Raw genomic sequence first — 21,701 nt, 5'->3', positions numbered from 1 at the left:
AATAATAAGGTTATTTAGTGAATCTGACATCCCCATTGACTTTGCCAGTTTGCAAAAAAGTGATCACGTGACCCTGGGACACTGAAATTGCTATAAATATGAACCAGTTACCAAGCATCCCAATGTAAATTACATGACCATGGTTATGCTGCGATGGACATGTGCAGAGGTGGGATGCTAAGGTGGAATGATGACATGTGCTCACCCCCGTGGCTCTGAATGCTAGCGGAGTCCAACGCAATTCTGCTACTGTACCTGGGCAGATGCACAGACATTTCCACCCTCTTTTAAAGGGGAAAAAGGTGCTTCTCCTGTTCTGAAAAGTACGGTGGGTAATAATGTTTCGGAAATAGTTTGGAGATGGACTAAGGGCTTTTACTATTTGTTTCTTTTCCTTTGTCCTATGTTGCATTAGATTTGCCAATCTCATAGGAAAATAAGGTGTAATGAAACAGAGGAAGAGAGCCTTGTTATATTTTTATGGACTCAGGGGGTTCATCATATTATTTTCATCCTATGCATGTTAATGATAGTTTTAGTGTTTAAGCATAAGTTTTATTTATTTATTTATTTATATTTGATTGATTTGATTTGATTGATTTGATTGATTTGATTGATTTGATTGATTTGATTGATTTGATTGATTTGATTGATTTGATTGATTTGATTGATTTGATTGATTTGATTTGATTTGATTTGATTGATTTGATTGATTTGATTGATTTGATTGATTTGATTGTTTTGATTTGATTGTTTTGATTTGGTTGTTTTGATTTGATTGATTTGATTTGATTGATTGATTGATTTGATTGATTTGATTGATTTGATTGATTTGATTGATTTGATTGATTTGATTGATTTGATTGATTTGATTGATTTGATTGATTTGATTGATTTGATTGATTTGATTGATTTGATTGATTTGATTGATTTGATTGATTTGATTGATTTGATTGATTTGATTGATTTGATTGATTTGATTGATTTGATTGATTTGATTGATTTGATTGATTTGATTGATTTGATTGATTTGATTGATTTGATTGATTTGATTGATTTGATTGATTTGATTGATTTGATTGATTTGATTGATTTGATTGATTTGATTGATTTGATTGATTTGATTGATTTGATTTGATTGATTTGATTTGATTGATTTGATTTGATTGATTTGTATGCCGCCCCTCTCCGTAGACTCGGGGCGGCTAACAACAATAATAAAAACAGCATGTAACAAATCTAATATTTAAAACCACTAAAAAACCCTTATGAAAAACCAAACATACACACAAACATACCATGCATAAATTGTATAGGCCTAGGGGGAAGGAATATCTCAGTTCCCCCCATGCCTGACGGCAGAGGTGGGTTTTAAGGAGCTTACAAAAGGTGAGGAGGGGGGGGCAATTCTGATCTCTCGCGGGAGATGGTTCCAGATATTTACTTTTCCATACAATTTTGTTGTTGGGTAGACCTCATAAAATAGAGGATGGGTGAGTTCAAATTACCTTCCCTAATGGTTCGCATCACAATGGAAGTCCTTTTGAAAAAGCACCTATGGGCAGACCATTGAGTATAGTTTCTTTCTGTGAGTTTTGGAATTTGTGGCAGTCTTGTATTAAGATTCCACTCCTTTCTAAATAGAGTCAACAATAGAGGGAGAGGAAAATTTTAATTCCATGGGCATTATCTTATGGATTTCACAGGAATAATTTGGGATATTGTTTAGAGACAGAAATTCTGGTTCCAGTTACTATCTTAACTCAAGGACTACCCACATGAAAATGCCTTAAATCAATTAAAATATATTAATATTTTAGGAACCAACAGAAACTAGATTCTAATCATTGCTAGGAAAATCATAACAATAGCAGTAACAACAACAGCAAGAAGCAGCAGTTCAGCTGTGGTATCATATCTTCGGAGTCTTCGGAGAGGGACAGCATACAAATCTAATCTATTATTATTATTATTATTATTATTATTATTATTATTATTATTATTATTATTATAATATTTGGGAGCAATTTGTTTTGCTTTTTTGCCAGTAATTTAAATGGAAGCTAAATAATCTTGTGCTTTTAAGAAACCAAGTGGTTTCTATATGATGCGAAGTAAGGATATAATTATCTCCAAATGTTATGTTTGTTAAGAAATTTTGCTGATATTACTAAAATAAATAAGTTGAGGAGACTTGGGTTTGCAAATGAAGGCAATGACAAACTTTGCACCCAAAAGAATAATAGTATTTGCATAAAAGCAGGGTGGGAATGGGGAAGATAATGAGGGAAAAAGGAAAGAAATGAAGGAAGAAACAAACATTTGAGGTTATTAAAATATTGCTCATTTTCTTCTCCTAGATAATCTCTATTTTTAGAGAAAACAATGTGACTTTTGTGCCAAATGACACAACGTAATAAAATTTTCAGTTTCATTGGTATATGCTTTAATGCATTTTTTAATCTTTTTTTTTTTTGCACCAACCTTAATAAAGCCTTGCCCCTTCTTTTATTCTTGCTTGATTTAGTCACAGCATTTGTGTGTATGGACAACAGATTTCATTAGTTATTTTTCAACTTATTTGCATAAATGAAAATGAGCATAAGAGCTATTGAATATTGAAGAGACTGAACTCTGATAGTGATTATTTATGTAATTTTAAGGATTGGCTGGTATTCCTGGTGTTGGTTATGACCTTTAAAGCCCTATATGGCATTGGACCAGAGTACCTCCGGAACCGCCTACTACCGCACGAATCCCAACGACCGATAAGGTCTCACAGAGTTGGCCTTCTCCGGGTCCCGTCGACTAAACAATGTCGTTTGGCAGGCCACAGGGGAAGAGCCTTCTCTGTGGCGGCCCCAGCCCTCTGGAATCAACTCCCCCCGGAGATTAGAATTGCCCCCACCCTCCCTGTCTTTCGTAAACTACTCAAGACTCACTTATACCGCCAGGCATGGGGGAGTTGAGACACCTTTCCCCCAGGCTCTTTTATACTTTGTTTTATGTTTGGTATGAATGTGTTGTTTGGTTTTTTAAATAATGACAGGGTTTTATATGTTTTTAAATATTAGATTTGTTCTACTATAATATTGTTTTTATTATTGTTGTGAGCCGCCCCAAGTCTTCAGAGAGGGGCAGCATACAAATTTAATAAATTATTATTATTATTATTATTCCTCTCAAAGTACTCTTTGAATGAAAACTGGGCACGAGAATAGTTGTTGAAGGGATGTTAAAAATGGGGCCAGTTGGATAAAAAGTAAGCCAACACACCAGCACTGCCCCTGGTTCAAACCAGTTCTTAGAACCGGTAGCCCTGTTGTTGGGAGGCTCCGTGCCCCCCCCCCCAAGATACTTCTGCACATGCACAGAAGCATCCTGCATGCACAAAGTGGTGGGGAAATTATTTACAACCCACTACTGCAACACACACATATGCTGACTTTCTTCTGTTTTACATTAGAAGTTAAGTGGAGATCAATGAAAAGAAGAATCATTCAAATCTTGGTTTTAATAATTAGATTGAGGCAGACTTTCATGCAGAGCTCATCTATTTTCTTCATATAAAGCTGAACAATAATGAATAGGAGGGTTTGCTTCTTATCACTAAAACACAGTATTTTCTTTTATTTTACTATAAAGTACAGTGGTACCTCTACTTACGAACGTAATTCGTTCTGTGACCAGGTTCTTAAGTAGAAAGGTTTGTAAGAAGAAGCAATTTTTCCCATAGGAATCAATGTAAAAGCAAATAATGCATGCAATTGGGGAAACCACCGGGAGGGTGGAACCCCTGTTTCCTCCCAGGAGATTCCTAGAGAGGCCCCATGGTGGCTTCTCCCCACCTTTTCCGACCCTGTTTCCTCCCAGGAGATTCCTAGAGAAGCCCCACGGAGGCTTCTCCCCGTCTTTTCCGGCCCTGTTTCCTCCCAGGAGATTCCTAGAGAGGCCCCACAGTGGCTTCTCCCTGCCTTTTCCGGTTACAGTTTCAAAGGCTCGGGTTTGTAAGTGGAAAATGGTTCTTGAGAAGAGGCAAAAAAATCTTGAACACCTGGTTCTTATCTAGAAAAGTTCGTAAGTAGAAGCGTTCTTAGGTAGAGGTACCACTGTATATTCTAATTTACATTTTTTTTCCACTTTCGATATGATTTTTAATGTGTTCCTATTCCACATTTCTCTGTGTGTATGTGTGTCCCCTCTCCCTCCCTCCCTTTCCTGAACAGTTTAATTCTTCAGCTTTTTTGTTCTATCTTTTAAATCAATGTCCTTTTGGCCATTTTCTTCCCAGCATTGAGATTGAAATATATCTGTGTTCAGACCAAGTACTGTCTAGCTCAGTGTTTCCCAACCTTTTTTGAGCCGTGGCACATTATTCACATTTACAAAATCCTGGGGAACATTGAGCGTGTGTGTGTATGTGTAAAAAAAAAAGTTTGGACAAAAAATATCTCTCTTCCTCCCTTTCGCTCTATTTTTTTCTCTCCCTCTTTCTCTCTCCCTTCCCTCCTCTTTCTTTCCCCTCTCTCTCCATCTCTCTTTGTTTCTCCCTTCCTTCCTCTCTTTTTTGCCCTCCTTCCCTCTCTCTGTCTTTCCCTCACCCTCCTTCCCCCCTCTTTCTCTCTCTCTCTTGCTTTCTCTCTCTTGCTGTCTTTCTCTCTTTCTCTCTTCCCCTTCTCTCTCCCTCTCTCTTTCTCTCTCTTGCTATCTCTTTCTCTCTTTCTCTTTTGCTTTCTCTCTTTCTCTCCCCCCTCTCTCTCCCTCTCTCTTGCTATCTCTCTTTCTCTCTCTCTCTTTTGCTTTCTCTCTTTCTCTATCCCCTCTCTCCTTCTTTCTCTCCCCCCTCTCTCCCTCTCTCTTTCTCTCTCTCCCTCTCTTGCTATCTCTTTCTCTCCCCCCTCTCCCTCTCTTTCTCTCTCTCCCTCTCTTGCTATATCTTTCTCTCTCTTTCTCTCCCCCCTCTCTTCCTCTCTCTTTCTCTCTCTCCCTCTCTTGCTTTCTCTTTCTCTCCCCCCTCTCTCCCTCTCTCTTTCCCCCGGTAGCCCTGGGGCGACGGCAGGGTGATCAGCTGTGAGGCGGAGCTCCAGAACGGAGGCACAGACGGCGGTGGCTAGACGCCGTACATTTCTGGCGTTGCGCTGGGCATGGACGTGGGGCTTGAACCTCCGTCCTGGTCCAGCCAGCAGGCAAGTGCCAGCCACGCAATTCCAGCATTTCCAGCCGCCGCCGTCGGTGCCTCTGTTACTCTGTTCCGTAGCTCCGCCTCACAGCTGATCACCCTGACGTCGCCCCACGGCTACTGGGAGAAAAAGAGAGGGAGAGAGGGGGGAGAGAAAGAGAAAGCAAGAGAGGGGGAGAGAGAGAGGGACCACCCTGCCACCACCCCATGGCATGGCTCCTGCCCGCTGCCGCCGCCGCCATCACCCTCCCGCTGCGCGCCGCCCTCCCCGCTGCCGCTGCCCTCCCACCAAGTCCCAAAGCTCACCTGCTGACAGGGAAGCTCCAGCCGGGCGGGGCGCCGCAGCTGCTGGAAAACTTGGAAGGCGCAAAGAAGCAAGCTCAGCTTCCGGTCTCACAACTTTTTTCTCTTCGCAAAAAGTTGCGAGACCAGAAGCTGAGCTTATTTCTTCGCGGCACATCTGACCATGTCTCGCGGCACACCAGTGTGCCGCGGCACACCGGTTGGGAAACACTGGTCTAGCTTATTAGTTTCTGCCTAATCAACTTCTGTCTTTACAAGTGTGCAATGCTATAGCTGTATTTGTAGTGTATACAGTTCTATCATAGGATGATTTCTTTTAAAAATTGATTAATTTAGCCATACTTCAAAATATTTTGTTTAAATTTAAGTGACATTGTAGAGTGCTGTACTGCAGGCCACTGAAGCTGACTGTAGATGTGCAGGTCAGCGGTTCAAATCTCATCACCAGCTCAAGGTTGACTCAGCCTTCCATCCTTCCGAGGTGGGTAAAATGAGGACCTGGATTGTGGGGGCAGTTGGCTGGTTCTGTTAGAAAGTGCTATTGCTAACATGTTGTAAGCCACCCTGAGTCTAAGGAGAAGGGCGGCATAAAAATTGAATGAATGAATGAATGAATGAATGAATGAATAAATAAATAAATAAATAAATAAATATGTTGCTTACATGTACCAGCTATAAAAATAGTTATGAACTGGTATCCATTGTTATAGTTCAGTTTAAGAAATTTTGTGTTTTAAGTAATGATGAGCAGTGGTTTAATAGCTAAGAGTCATTCAAAGTGAAGGTTACATGAAGTACTAAAGTATCAGAGCTGGATTGTTTTCAGGAGGTTAGTAACAGTGAAAGTAACTTTGACAAACCTAGACAAGGGTGAAGACATGAAAATATCTGTGTACAGGTAGTCCTCGAGTTACGACCACAGTTGAGTGAGATATTTGTTGTGAGTTTGCCCCATTTTATGGTATTTCTTACCACAGTTGTTAGATGAGTCAATGAAGTTATTTGTTAAGTGAATCTGGCTTCCCCACTGACTTTGCTTGTCAGAAGATCACAAAATGTGATCACATGACCCCAGGACACAGCAACCATCATAAATATGAACCAGTAGCCAACCATCTGAATTTTGATCACACGACCATTGGGATGCTGCAAAGGTTGTAACTATGAAAATTGGTCACTAAATGAATTGCTGTAAATCAAGGGCTATCTGTATTTATCCTAAATCAGTGATGGCGAACCATTTTTGGTTCGCGTGCCAAAAAGGGGGGTGGGGTGCAGAGGGGTTGTGCACCTGCGATCATATGCCCCCTCAAGCATTCCCATGTGCCCCTTCTCCCACACACATGGCGGGGGCACAAAACCTTTGGGGAACAAAATTAAATAATACAGGAAATTACAACTATCACTACAAGCATGGAAAAAAGCATCATCCACAATCCTACAGTAGTGACAGCTTCTTCTGCCAGCCAGTGCTCAATAGAGGAGAGGTTGACCATTGAAGAATCAGTAATCCAGGCAATGAACTCCATACTTGCAATGATACAAGAAACCATGGTGAAATTACAGGAAGCAATATCACAAAACTATGTAGAATTAAAACCAGACATCCAGAAACTAGACAGTAAGATGGAATTGATTCAAGAGGCAATTCAAAAAAATGAACAACATATAAAACTGGTCCCAGTTGCTTCTTGGCTGGTGTGACTCTTATCCCTCGGTGGCATCTCCATGTTAGCTATCCTCCAGTCCTCCTGGGGCAGTGTGGCTCTTCCAGCATCCCGGGTAGAAGCAGTGGTGCGACAACTGTTGCTGCCCCGTGCACCTGAGTCGGCCAGGTGCTTCGCACCATGGTTCAGTATTGTGGGCTGGAGTGCTGTGGTCTCAGTCCTCTCAGGCTGGGAGGGAGGGAAATCCCAGCCCACCTGTCCTGACTGGCAGCTCTGTTCCCCTTGCTCTTGCTCCCCTTGTGGATTCTGGCACATGCATGTGCACTGGCCAGCTATTCTTCACGCACATGGGAGCACCAAAAACCAGAAGAGTAGCCTCCCAGTGTGCATGTACGCTGGGAAGATGATCTTGGCGTGCTCAGGTGCACCGGGCAGCTGCTCTTTCGGTTTCTGGTGCTCCCGCACACATGAAGAACAGTTGGCCAACATTCCAGAACCCGGAAGAGCAACGGGTGATAGATCCATTTGCCTGGAGGTTTGCCATCATGGGAAGTATGGTTTTATAATACATGTGATTTTAGTGATGTTTTTTATTGTTTTTGTTACTTATAATGTATTTATACCTATTGTTAGCCGCTCAGAGTCCATTTGGAGTGAGCGGTGTATTTATTTTATTTATTTATTTATTTGATTGATTGATTGATTTGTATGCCGCCCCTCTCTGCAGACTCAGGGCGGCTAACAACAGCAGTAAAACAGTACAGTATAACAAAATCCAATACTAAAAAACAGTTAAAAACCCATTATATAAAAAACAATCATACATACAAACATACCATGCATAAAATTGTAAAGGCCTAGGGGGAAAGTGTATCTTAGTTCCCCCATGCCTGGCGGCAGAGGTGGGTTTTAAGCAGCTTACGGAAGGCAAGGGGGGTGGGGGCAATTCTAATCTCTGGGGGGAGTTGGTTCCAGAGGGTCGGGGCCGCCACAGAGAAGGCTCTTCCTCTGGGTTTGGTTGACGGGACCCGGAGAAGACCCACTCTGTGGGACCTAACTGGTCGTTGGGATTCGTGCAGCAGGTAATCTGGTCCGGTGCCATGTATGTATAAATGAATGAATGAGGGAAGGAAGGAAGGAAGGAAGGAAGGAAGAAAGAAAGAAAGAAAGAAAGAAAGAAAGAAAGAAAGAAAGAAAGAAAGAAAACAGATTGTGTAAGACTAATCTATATACTATCTAGATTCATCCCCAGAGAAGTGCTGTATTTTAATCATTTTAGTAAAGAGATAAGGGAAATCTCAGGAGGCATTTATGGGGTTGTTTGCAAGAAGATAGATCCTCTTCTTCCAGACAGCAGAGGTCAAAAATGTTGTTCCTATCCCTGGAAATTGAAATAAATTGGCTTCTCTACAAGTGAAATAGAAGTTGGTTCTTTTTCTTACATGGCAGCCTTATGATGGATGAAACTTGAGCTCACTGCACTACCATCATTGCTGAAAACAGAGTGACAGCAAGAGACAAAGAGGGAAGACACTATGAATACTGAGAAGGCTATCTCAAAAATGGCTGCTGCTTTGAATGGTTATGAGCCATTCATTTATTTGGAAACATTAAGTTATTTGCTCCTTCTACTGAGCCATGGTCAACAATTTTTATTTTTATTTTCATTTTCACATCCTTCTACTGCTAATTCAAAACTCTGCACAGCTATCTCTGGACTTCATGTTTTGGAGAACTTGCTTCCCATGGGTTTTGGCTAGAAGCAGGTTGTATATAGCATACAGGTTGAGCCATGATCAGCAGAGGCTATTTGAGGATAACAAGTCTGCCACCCTCTGCTATTTATTTAGGAGAAACTAATCTCCCTTCCCACCCCTTTGCTTTTTCATAAAGAAACTCAGCCCAACAATCCTCGGATGTATATTTTGTTCAAATGATAATGCTTTCAGAGCCATGCAGATGCTAGTGGGCAGGGTGTGGGTGTTCATTAAACAGCCAGATGTTAATTTAATGCAAAGTCCGTTCCCTGCACAACTCATTACGTCCTACCTTCTTTGATCTTATGTGTTTAAGGATTTTTTTAAAAAAAATTCACATTTTTGCCATCTAATTCCCTCTCATTTAGTTGACAACAGGTATGTTTAGAAGTGGCATTGTTAATCAAACCTATTAGGTTTTATAAAAGTCAAGAATGCTGTTAAAATTTGAAACTCTTATCTAAACAAACAGGTAAAGGAAAAACAGGATATAATAGATTATAGCCATCCCCCCATACCACTTACCCTACTTACTTAATAGAATTATATGATTGCTCTTCTTAAAAGTGTGACTCTGGGTGGCTAACAAAATATAAGAACAATGCACAGGTAGTCCTCGAGTTATGATTACAATCAAGCCCAAATTTTCTGTTGCTAAGCGAGACATTTGTTAACTGAGTTTTGCCCCATTTTATGACATTTCTTGACATAGTTGTTAGGTGAATCTGGGTTTCCCATTGACTTTGCTTGTCCGAAGGTCATAAAAGGTGATCATGTGACCTTGGAACAGAGCAATGATCATAAATATGCCAAGCATCTTAATTTTGATAATGGGGAAACCACAATGGTTTTAAATAGGAAAAATGATCACTTTTTTCAGTACCGTTGTAACCTTGTTGAAGAGTCGCTAAATGAAGTTTTTTTTAAAGTCGAAAGCTGCCTGTACACCAAGCGCTAACAGGAGACAAATATCCTATGGCAACTGAGTAAACCAGCAAGCCATCCATCTGGGCTTATTCTAAACTCTAAAAAGCCTCCTTGTCTGGGAAAATAGCCAGGACTTAAGGGAATTCCAAACACAGTCTTTATATCCAGTCATAGAAATAACTTCTTTTATGTGTGTTTTCAGAACTAATAACTTGGAGAAGCTTTGAGCAAAAAACAGCTCAGAGCTCATAGGAGTTGTTTCTTCATGCTGAAAGCAGGAACTTCATCATTGGCAAGTTCCTGCTAGAAGCACTAGCTGGCATTCTCTTGGATCAGCATTAAGAATGGGTCGTACAGTAACATCAATTTTCCAGAGTTGCCAAAAAGAAAAGAAAATAAGGACTTGATTTCTGGCATGAACATGTTTTAAAACCTGAAGGACAGAGCCAGATATTATCAAGGCTTATGTTCTTCAGCTAGTGGAGAAAATACCTTTGAAAGTATGGACATTCCATCTTGGCTCACGGTTTGTGTTTATATGATTCACTTTGTGCCAAAAGTTCAGGATGGCTTATTACTTGAAAACAAAATCAACATTAAAAGTAAGCAAAGAACATATTAAATAATGCTGACCATAAGAAGTGCTTTATTTATCTTTGATATGAATTTATATGACTGCCCATTCTATTCAAATAACTCAGTGTAGCTAAGAAGCATAAAAATAGAAACAAACAGATATAAACAATTTTAAAAAGCAATAAAAGATACCGGATTTTTAAAAAATGAACTCAGTCAGTACAGGGTAAAAATGCAAACTATCTCTAGCCGCAAAACCATAGAAAAAAGGCAGATTTTTAAGACCTTTCAGAATGCCAAGAGAAATGTGGCCACCCAAAGATCATGGGTCAGGTGCTGCAACAGAGAAATTTTTTATTTATTTATTTATTTTGTCCAATACACAATGAGGGTTTTTAGTGAGTATATATCTATATACACATAGTAAAATACATGATGAAGGTTATAGAGGAGATACTCATAGTAAAATATATCTAAGAAATAATAGAAAAGAAGATATAGTAATAGAACATATCAGTGAAAGAATAGAAGAAGAGATATAGGAATAGAAGAAAGGTATAGGAGATATAGGAGAGCAATAGGACAAGGGACGGAAGGATAGGTCAACCGTAGATAATCTAAGGGTAAAGTGTTGGGGGTTTGGGGATGACACTATGGAGTCCAGTAATGAGTTCTATCTAAGCTTTGACAACTCGGTTACTGAAGTCATATTTTTTACAGTCAAGTTTGGAGCGGTTAATATTAAGTTTAAATCTGTTGTGTGCTCTTGTGTTGTTGTGGTTGAAACTGAAGTAGTCGCCGACAGGCAGGACGTTGCAGCATATGATCTTATGGGCAATACTTAGATCTTGTTTAAGGCATCTTAGTTCTAAACTTTCTAGGCCCAGGATTGAAAGTCTAGTCTCATAGGGTATTCTATTTCGAGTGGAGGAGTGAAGGGCTCTTCTGGTGAAGTATCTTTGGATATTTTCAAGGGTGTTAATGTCTGAGATGCGATATGGGTTCCAAATGGATGAGCTGTATTCGAGGATGGGTCTGGCAAAAGTTTTGTAAGCTCTGGTAAGCAGTGTGAGATTGCCAGAGCAAAAGTTACATAGGATTAGGTTTACAACTCTTGAAGCCTTCTTGGCTATATTGTTGCAGTGGGCTTTGGCACTTAAATATTTTGTTATTAGTATACCAAGGTCTTTAACCGAGTGGGGATTATCTGTGATAATTTGATTATTCAGTTCATATTTGGAGTTCAGATTCTTCTTCCCAATGTGTAGGACAGAACATTTGCTAGTTGAGATTTGGAGTTGCTTCTAAATTCTATAAAGTTTCTCTGTTTTCATGGAAGGCATCTGGAGCTCTTACTCACCCTGCTGGATCTGGTGGAATAAGCAGAAGCCATCAGACACAAGTAATCAATCAAGTATCTTAGCCCTGTGCCATGTAGGTAATAAACTGGAACCTGCAATGGCACTCAGAGATTTCCTGGAAATGAGTGCACTTCAGGTATCAGTGATATTATGATTATGCTGCTAGATACAAACCCATGCCAGCACATGACTTGACCCTATAGTTTCATATAGATTTTAAAAAGGAGTGGAGAAAGAGGGTCAAGCTCTGAGGCACCTTGCAAACCGGACTTCCAAAGCTGGCTTTCTCTTTCCCTATCAATATTGAATAAACTAACCTCAGAGGAGGAGAACTGCCAAAGAGCAAGAAGATACTATGATATGTGGTATTGAGAGCAGGGGTGAAATGCTCCCAGTTCACTCGTGCACAGAACGCTTTGCCTATGTGCAGAGAATAAAAGAACCCAAATGGCGGCATCTGGGCGGGTGGGCGGCTCTCTGACGACCGATAGGCACAAGCAAACTGGGAGCATTTCACTCCCAATTGAGAGCCATAATTTTTAGCATCTTGTATTTTCAGTGTTTGAGTTTGATAAAGGAGAATTTTTGTAGCTCAGGGATGAAATGAGTGATCTCTGAGGTTAGTTGTTTTCTTGCAGACTGTTCATTACCCAAAGTAAATATAATCACCAGTACTAGTAGGGGAATGGTGGTTGTTCTCGATTTATATTCCTGTAGCTTCCCTGTCAATGTTAGTAGGGGTGTTACACAACAAATACAAACTTAAAGTAAACCACTCCAAACTCGACTGCAGGAAATACCACTTTAGTAACCGAATAGTTAATGCATGGAATTCAATATCTGACTCTGTAGTATCACCACCTAACCCCCAAAACTTTACCTTTATACTATCCACTGTTGACCTCTCCCGATTCCTAAGAGGTCAGTAAGGGGCGGGCATAAGTGTACCAGAGTGCCTTCCATTCCCTGTCCTAATGTTTCTCTTACTAGTATCATGTACTGTATATAAACACTGTTATATCTATGTATACTACCAATATGTACTTGACAAAATAAATAAATAAATGAATAAATAAAACAAAAGTGGTCATGGAGGGTTGTTTTCTATTAGCTTGGTTAGCATTTCTTGATTGGGGTAGGTCTACTTCTTACTTGTTGGTCTGATGTTAATCATAGTGTTAAACTATGCTCATTTGGGTGTTGATTGCTGTTGGGGAAGACCAAAACACCTCGCTTTGGCACAATTTCCAGGGTTTCCAAAATGACCATACTGGCTTGGAATTTGAGCAATTTTATTCTCTACAATTCAAGGATGATGGATGATTGAAGTGTGCAATAGGGTTGATATTCCTGGAGGCGTTTGTAATATGGTAAATGATTTAGATTTACTAGATAAATGGTCAAAGCAATGGAAACTGCAGTTTAATGTTTCCAAATGTAAAATAATGCACTTGGGGAAAAGGAATCCTCAATCTGAGTATTGTATTGGCAGTTCTGTGTTAACAAAAACTTCAGAAGAAAAGGATTTAGGGGTGGTGATTTCTGACAGTCTCAAAATGGGTGAACAGTGCAGTCAGACGGTAGGGAAAACTAGTAGGATGCTTGGCTGCATAGCTAGAGGTATAACAAGCAGGAAGAGGAAGATTATGATCCCGCTATATAGAGTGCTGGTGAGACCACATTTGGAATACTGTGTTCAGTTCTGGAGACCTCATCTACAAAAAGATATTGACAAAATTGAACGGGTCCAAAGACGGGCTACAAGAATGGTGGAAGGTCTTAAGCATAAAACGTATCAGGAAAGACTTCATGAACTCAATCTGTATAGTCTGGAGGACAGAAGGAAAAGGGGGGACATGATCGAAACATTTAAATATGTTAAAGGGTTAAATAAGGTCCAGGAGGGAAGTGTTTTTAATAGGAAAGTGAACACAAGAACAAGGGGACACAATCTGAAGTTAGTTGGGGGAAAGACCAAAAGCAACATGAGAAAATATTATTTTACTGAAAGAGTAGTAGATCCTTGGAATAAACTTCCAGCAGACGTGGTAGATAAATCCACAGTAACTGAATTTAAACATGCCTGGGATAAACATATATCCAACCTAAGATAAAATACAGTAAATAGTATAAGGGCAGACTAGATGGACCATGAGGTCTTTTTCTGCCGTCACACTTCTATGTTTCTATGTTGAGGAAGTTTAAGTTCTATTTCAGATGCTGGATTAAATATTTTACACAGCCTGTGTAAAATTACAATCTTTGTTGATATATAGAAGGTACATATTACGACTGATTTCCACCCCCACCCCACCCCCATTTATTTGAACATAAAATCAAGAAGAATAGTGCAACAATGCTTTTGGGGTGGGAATAGGAAGTGAACAGGGAGTAGGAGTGGGCAATATACCTACCATCTGGCATAAAAATGTATGAGGAGAACTGGACAGTAATGGCAGTACCATATTTGTAATCTACTGTTTCTCCATGAATATTATGTACAGTTAATTTATCATTCAAAGGGTAGGAATGCTGTTCTCCTTCTAGAAATGCTTCCTTTGGGATTGTTAAAACAAGCCAGGGATGTCGTGTGAAGAAACCCAAAAGACTTTGGGGTGAAAGTGCTGAAAATATAACTAACTGCATTAGGCTCAAAGAACTGACTGACTGCAAAATGTCTCTTGAGGAAAGATCTCAGACAAATTGATGAAATGACTGTGCCGGCTTTTCAGCACACCCTATGATATTATTCCATTCGCAGATAGTAGTCTGTTTGTTGTGATTGTACTGTAATAGAAAATAATTTTAAATTATTAATATAATCTCTCTCCCCCCCAATAATTAGTGCTATGGTGATTTTAATAGGTTAATTGACAGTGAAAATAAAGATATTTTTACCTAGATTAATTCATGTTTTATTTGTACAAATTTACAAACTCGATTAGCACTTTTAGTGAGTTAAGAATATGATTAAATATGTTAAAGGGTTAAATAAGGTCCAGGAGGGAAGTGTTTTTAATAGGAAAGTGAACACAAGAACAAGGGGACACAATCTGAAGTTAGTTGGGGGAAAGATCAAAAGCAACATGAGAAAATATTATTTTACTGAAAGAGTAGTAGATCCTTGGAACAAACTTCCAGCAGACGTGGTAGATAAATACACAGTAACTGAATTTAAACATGCCTGGGATAAACATATATCCATCCTAAGATAAAATACAGAAAATAGTATAAGGGCAGACTAGATGGACCACGAGGTCTTTTTCTGCCGTCAGACTTCTATGTTTCTATGTTTCTAATAACAAAGTCCTGGATGTCTCTCCCAAGGATTTCACAGGGCAAGAATTGATCATCTTACCTCGTTGAATAAGGAAATGTCTCATAGCAAACAAGCAAGCTCAGAGGGTATGCAGGATTCCTGAGCTGCATATATTATTTTTTCTCAAGAATCTCAGATCTTCCCTCCCCTCCTCTCTCCTCTCCTTCTGCAGTATATCATGACTCAATGGTCTTTATATAAATGAAAAATAGAATTCTCTGCCATTTAATGTTTGGCCTTTTCCAAAAGCAGCTGAGCTTGGAGTAAGCTTATAGATAAACCAGGAAGAGAAAATGCAGAAACTTAAATTAACGGCACCCTTCTCATGATAATTTAAAAGTGGAATCAGACTGAAATCTTTCTCAGATTTTTTTTTTTAAACCACCGCTGTATGTCATATGGTCTGTTCTGAAATGAATCTCACACCATTTGGAATTGGTGCTCAAAGCAGGGGCTATATAATTTAGCACAATGAAATATGGATCAGCTCCTTCAAGGAGTTCATTGATCTGCTAAGCACTCTCAGTGCTTTCCAATCAGTTATATGTTTTATTTCAGAGCCTTAAAGCCCTTTCCTATTTTCACGAGATGCTGAACCATTTATAAATTTGATCTCATGTTGTCTGAAAATGATAAAGAACATTGGATTGGCTGAATATATTATAGCATTCATGTTAAAGATGGGAAGATCACCCGGGAATACCAAGAAACTACAACCTGGCAATTCCTAATCTTGATATAGTGCTCAGAAACACATTTATCAATTGTAACACAATGGTAGAGAAAATATATATCTTCAATGCTATATGTACCTTATGTATTTTAGGAGCGGAAACTATGCGCCCATCCTAGACTGGAGATCTACAAAGGAGATAAAATCTATTTTATATGCCCCCTTGCACGTCAAGGGGATTTCTATGTGCCTGAAATGAAAGAGTTGGAGAAGAAAAACAGAGCAGCCGCAGCAGCAATAGAAACTGATGATGATCAAACAGATATTACAGGTACCTATGAATTATAAAATGTGCACTGCTTTGAAGTGCCACGGAAATCTCCTTCACTGTTGTTAATAACGTAATATACATTTTAAGAACATAAACAATTCATTTTGCAGATATGCAGCTGTCTGCTTTAAAGCAACCTAGCTTCAACCACGCTAGCATCTTGATTCTAACTGCAAGTAGATTTATTGAATCGCAGACAGAAATCTTTCCTATGATTTTTACCCCCTCAATTATAGATTCAAGAAAAGGACTTCTACGTATTTTATCTCAAGAGCTATTCTAATAATGTTTTATGCTGAGATAATGGCATTGACCTTTTTCAAAGTATACGCATATACATAATCTAGAATCAGACTTGGAGCGCTTTCCTTTTGGGGGGATGGAGGTATGGCATTGTGCAATGCAGGATAGTCTTAGTATAACAGGTAAGGATATTGGATTATGATGAGAAGAATGTGAATCAGGTTTCCTAGTTACATGAAATTCCTAGTCGCAAATTGCAATTATCCTTAATAATTGTCAGAGATGATATGTACTGATTTACAGATGGCTGCCTTAGATATTATTTACATTGTGCATGCTTTCTCTAACAAAGTTTTAATAGCAAGTGTACCTAAGTCAACAGAACATTTTCACGTTTTGGTTATTCTGTTGCTTACTGCAGTTCAAACCTATTCAGAATTGAAGAACAATCGCTGCATCACCTCAGTGTCTTCTAAATGGAATTGAGTGAATCCTAAAGATCTAAAGGATATTTCTTTTTTTGTCAATACGAACTTCTTTCTCCTTATTTTGATGGGAACTGTGCAGGCTTCTAATCCTCGTGGACTGCCTTAATGTCAAAGAACACTCACAATGTGTCATGCTACTACAACAATTGTGGGATAAAAAATGAAGAAGCCATGCTTATTATGGCAGCAGAAAAGAAAGGGCTGTTAGAATTACTTTATTCTCACTTTGTTCTGAGAGTAACATTGGTATCAGTGCAAGCTGATCAATACAAATATATTTTGTACTACAGTTCAGTGAATCTCTCTCTCTCTCTCTTTGTTTTTAACATGTTCAGTGGATTCAGCCTTTGTCCTAAAGCTCTACAGCTAAGCAAAGTTTATGCTGTAAAACAGAAGGTCCAGGTTGAATACTAGGAATATCTGGAGAGTTGTTTTTGTTATTATTTATTAGATTTGTATGCTGCCCCTTTCCGGAGAATTTGTTGAAAAGTCTGCTGATGAGTTGCAGCTAATCAGCATAAATTAAGTTAATTAAAACCATGGTCTTCCTCATCATAAGTCAATTTCTTGGGTTCTTAATACTATTGCTTTTCTTCTCCTTTAGTTCTTGGATGGAGAAAATTATCTGCTGAAATGGCCATTATTAATTTTGCTGTTTTCTTTGATGCTCTGTATGGTTTGCAATATTCATGCAGAAACAATCGCTAGAAGCTTGCCTATCTGACAAAGCACCTATGGATGCTTAAATTGGTAACTTTTCTTAAATAGTTGTGAAACACAATTGTAGTTGTTTGAATTTCATGCAGCGATGGGTTGCTCCCAGTAGCGCCGAACAACACAATTGTAGTTGTTTGAATTTCATGCAGCGATGGGTTGCTCCCAGTAGCGTCAAACAACACAATTGTAGTTGTTTGAATTTCATGCAGCGATGGGTTGCTCCCAGTAGCGCCGGCAGTGGGAGGTTCCACCTACCCACCCGGGATGCTCCTGCACATGCGTGCACGAACCAATGGCAAAATTATTTACAGCCCACCACTGATTTCATGCGTCTTTCAACTTCTAGTTTCCAGTCTAGTTGGATTTTAATATCTTTAAATGATCACATTATGACCCAAACACTATCTTTGAATTCTTGATTGTTTTCTTGGTAAGCAAAAGACATTTTTTGTCTAAATTATTGGCCAAGGGTCTTTTGCATTTGATTTAAGGTAGCTCTGAAATTGAGATGGTAAAGGAAATTAAGGGAGAGGAGCAAAGCAGATAGACTCTGCTGTGTCCATCCCCAAAAAGGAAAAGGAAAACAAAGCTAAGCTGTTCATTTGTTTAGCAAGACTTTCCCATGATATACACATTTTATAATATCATATTTATGCAGATAAAAATCTCAGTGGAGAATTTGTATCAACATTTGAGAATTTAAACCAGAGGTTCACAGTATATATTTCAGTTTTTTAAAAATCATAATCCTGGTGATTGGTTCATGTGAAACAATCATTATTCCATTTGAAAATCTGATAAACAACTTGCGTGACAAATATTTTGGAAATTAAAAGAGTGAAGTGATCTGCCTACAGAGCTTTTAACCACAGACATAATTTACGTTGTCTAAATATTCTTTGCACTGGTAAGCAAGTATAGCAAAGGTGTAAGATCTTATCACTACCTGAGAATATATACAGTAGTAGTTGAAACTGAAGCGGGCTATTTTATGGGATTCTGGATCTATTTGGAAAATAAAATAACAATCTTATTATTGCAAGAAACCTGAAAGTTATACCATGGGACTAAATTATGCATTTGTTACGACAAATCAGAATCCTTGAATTGAACTGAAATCTTTGAAAAAGACTCCAAAGACAGTCTACAACTTGTGGATTGAAGTCCATTTGGAGGAAAGCAAAAAAAGGAATTTTTTTTATTTGTTTGTTTGTTTATTAGAGTTGAAAGGGACGAATCATGTTCTTTTAGTCAAGAACACGAATCATGTGTTCTTTTCAACCAATTTTAGTTCCTGAACACTAACATGAAAATCATTACAGCCCACCTGTTGTTTGTTTGTTTATTTATTTATTTAATTTGACTTCTACGCCGCCCAATCCCGAAGGACTCAGGGCGGCTCACAACAGTATAAAATTACAATAACAATAACAATAATAAAAAGAAGTCAAGGGAAAAAATGAGCCATTCCTAAAATCCAAATTAAGACTTAAAAACAGTTTAAACAACACACATACTACTCATTTATACGGATTCATATACATGGACAAGCTAGTGGTTGATTTAGGGGCCCCAGGCCTGCCAGCATAGCCAGGTCTTTGTGGCCTTATGAAAATCCAGCAGGGTGGGGGCCGTACGTACCTTGGGGGAGGAGTTGATTCCATAAAGTCGGGGCAGCAACAGAGAAGGCCCTCCCCCGGGGTCCTACCAAACTTCATTGTTTAACTGGAGGATGCCGACTCTGTGTGCTCTAATTGGTCTCTGGGAGGAATGTGGCAGAAGACAGTCCAGTAAATAATCTGGCCCTGAGCCATATAGGGCTTTATAGGTGATAACCAACGCCTTGAATTGTGCCCGGAGACTAATAGGGAGCTATTGCAGCTCATGGAGTATAGGTGTTTTATGGATGTACCGAGGTACACTCACGACAACTCGCAGGGCTGCATTCTGGACCATTTGGAGTCTCTGAACACTTTTCAAAGATAGCCCCCTGTAGCATTGCAATAATCAAGACAGGAGGTGATGGGGGCCTGTTGAATTGTTTCTGGGTGTGAAATCATGTGACAATCTTTTCAATGCCTTTCATTCGCCATGCCCCACCCCCACTAGTTCTTAGAGGGGATAGCCTAAGGAATCAGTTTGAGGGATCAGTTCCTTTACTATCATTTGAGTGTTCATTGTCCCCATAGACTTTGGCAGGAGGTTTTTTTAAAGGTATTTTTGCCTGCTTTTAATATCGTTTACTTTTTTGTATGTTTTATTAGTGATTTTTTTGGTAAATTAGTGCATTTTCAGGTTTTTTGAATAGCTTCTTTAAACCTTCAACAAAGTTTTGTTTGTTAGCTGTTTTATGGCATTTATGAAATCATCACAGATAACTATCACTGGGTTTGAAGCTTGTGTTCATGGACAGTTATGTTCATTTCTGACCTTATTTCCACTTTGGATGGAATAAAACTACATGAAGATTGCATGAAGATAAATATGTCACTTCATCGCCGCTATGTTAAGTTGTGTTGCCTCACCATTTTCCTATTTTCTTGCCCAATTTCTGTTTTATACTAACATTTTTGTTGCACTGCAATTCACATTTCTTCAGTTAGTTCAGTTCAGTTTTTTATTTTATAAATATCTCACGCTGTGGATTTTTGATAGCACAGTTCACAAACATACAGTGCGTAATAGATACCTCTGAGCAATTTTTCAATCAAATGTAAGTAATATTTTAGCTCAGATTTACTCTCTTTTTCTGTCTACTCTGGAGACTTTCAAAACCAATTTAAAATAAGTGCAAAAATAAAAAACCCAAGATCCTTTTCTATCCATCTCAAATTCCTTTGAAACCCTAATGGAGAATGTATTGTAATTACATTATTGCCCTGAGAACAACAAAAATTCTGTATGCCAAGATTACCTACAGACACAATATTGTACAGTGATACCTTGTCTTACAAACTTAATTGGTTCCGGGATGAGGTTCTTAAGGTGAAAAGTTTGTAAGACGAAACAATGTTTCCCATAGGAATCAATGGAAAAGCGATTAATGCGTGCAAGCCCAAAATTCACCCCTTTTGCCAGCTGAAGTGCCCGTTTTTTCACTGCTGGGATTCCCCTGCTGGGATTCCCCTGCAGCATCACAAAAACATGGAAGTCCGGAAGTGGGGTTTCCCATGGAGGGGAGCCTCAGGGAAATCCCAGCAGTTCAAAAACGGGTGCTTCGCTGGCAACGGAAGTCCGGAGAGGGGGTGTCCCAGCGGCGGCGGTAGGTTTGTAAGGTGAAAATAGTTTGTAAGAAGAGGCAAAAAAATCTTAAACCCCGGGTTTGTATCTCGAAAAGTTTGTATGACGAGGCATTTGTAAGACGAGGTATCACTGTATATGTAAAAAAGAAATATTGCTAGAGCATGTACAGAAACAACTGTCTTGGACAGCTTTCAAAACAGTGGACGTTATCTCTTATTTGGAGTAAAATACAGATTCACATTTTATTCGTGACATCTGAAGCAGTGGTGGGATTCAAAAATATTTACTACCGGTTCTGTGGGCATGGGTTGGTGGGTGTGACAGTGGAAGGATACTGCAAATCCTATCATTATCATCATCATTGTCCATGGAGGAAGAAAAGAAGAAAATATACTCTTCTTAAGCAAAATATTTCATTAAAATCTTTTTGTTACTTTTATTTTTAATTAAATACCACTCTCATTTTTAATATTTTTTCTCCTAACCTCTGAAGGTCCTTTCCTCTTAGCTTTATATGAACAATAATATTAAAAATGTCCAAGAACTGTTCTAATTAATGATTTCATTTTATGAATTTCCTTGCAGAAGAGTCTGCAATTTTCCCTCTACCGATTTCTTGGTGTCGTTCAAATATTAGCGACCTGCAGACCTGCGAACAAATAATTTGCATTTTTTAAATTAGGCATTAATCCTGTGAGTTTAAAAGATAATGCCACATCGAGCCATCTGATCTATTCTTTCTTCTGTCCTATTCCTCATTCCCATATTCAACTTTTATTATAAATAGAAGCTACTGATAATGTTGATAATTTGTATGGGAGTGGAGAGAGTAACTGAAGGCTTTGCCGGACTTGGTTCTCTGGTTTTATTGTACAGTACCTTTTCTATCTACATATTTAGCGGCAGCTGCAACTATA

The 21,701-nt window shown here is 38.9% G+C and overlaps 1 protein-coding gene across 5 annotated transcripts in view; it reads left to right on the top strand.

The window, feature by feature from the left end:
- The window catches only part of TEX264 (testis expressed 264, ER-phagy receptor), a 207,614-nt gene that overhangs the window by 146,520 nt on the left and 39,393 nt on the right, over nt 1-21,701 (top strand). For all 5 annotated transcript variants that reach the window (XM_070738718.1, XM_070738723.1, XM_070738719.1 and 2 more), the window contains one exon: nt 15,916-16,093. In XM_070738718.1, the coding sequence (XP_070594819.1) occupies nt 15,916-16,093 (178 nt within the window). The remainder of the gene's footprint in view (nt 1-15,915; nt 16,094-21,701) is intronic.

This window comes from Erythrolamprus reginae, chromosome 2 (assembly GCF_031021105.1).
Source record: "Erythrolamprus reginae isolate rEryReg1 chromosome 2, rEryReg1.hap1, whole genome shotgun sequence".
In the NCBI taxonomy this organism is placed as follows: Eukaryota; Metazoa; Chordata; class Lepidosauria; order Squamata; family Dipsadidae; genus Erythrolamprus; species Erythrolamprus reginae.
Note: the sequence above shows the minus strand (reverse complement) of the source record. Positions and strands in the feature narration are given on the sequence as shown.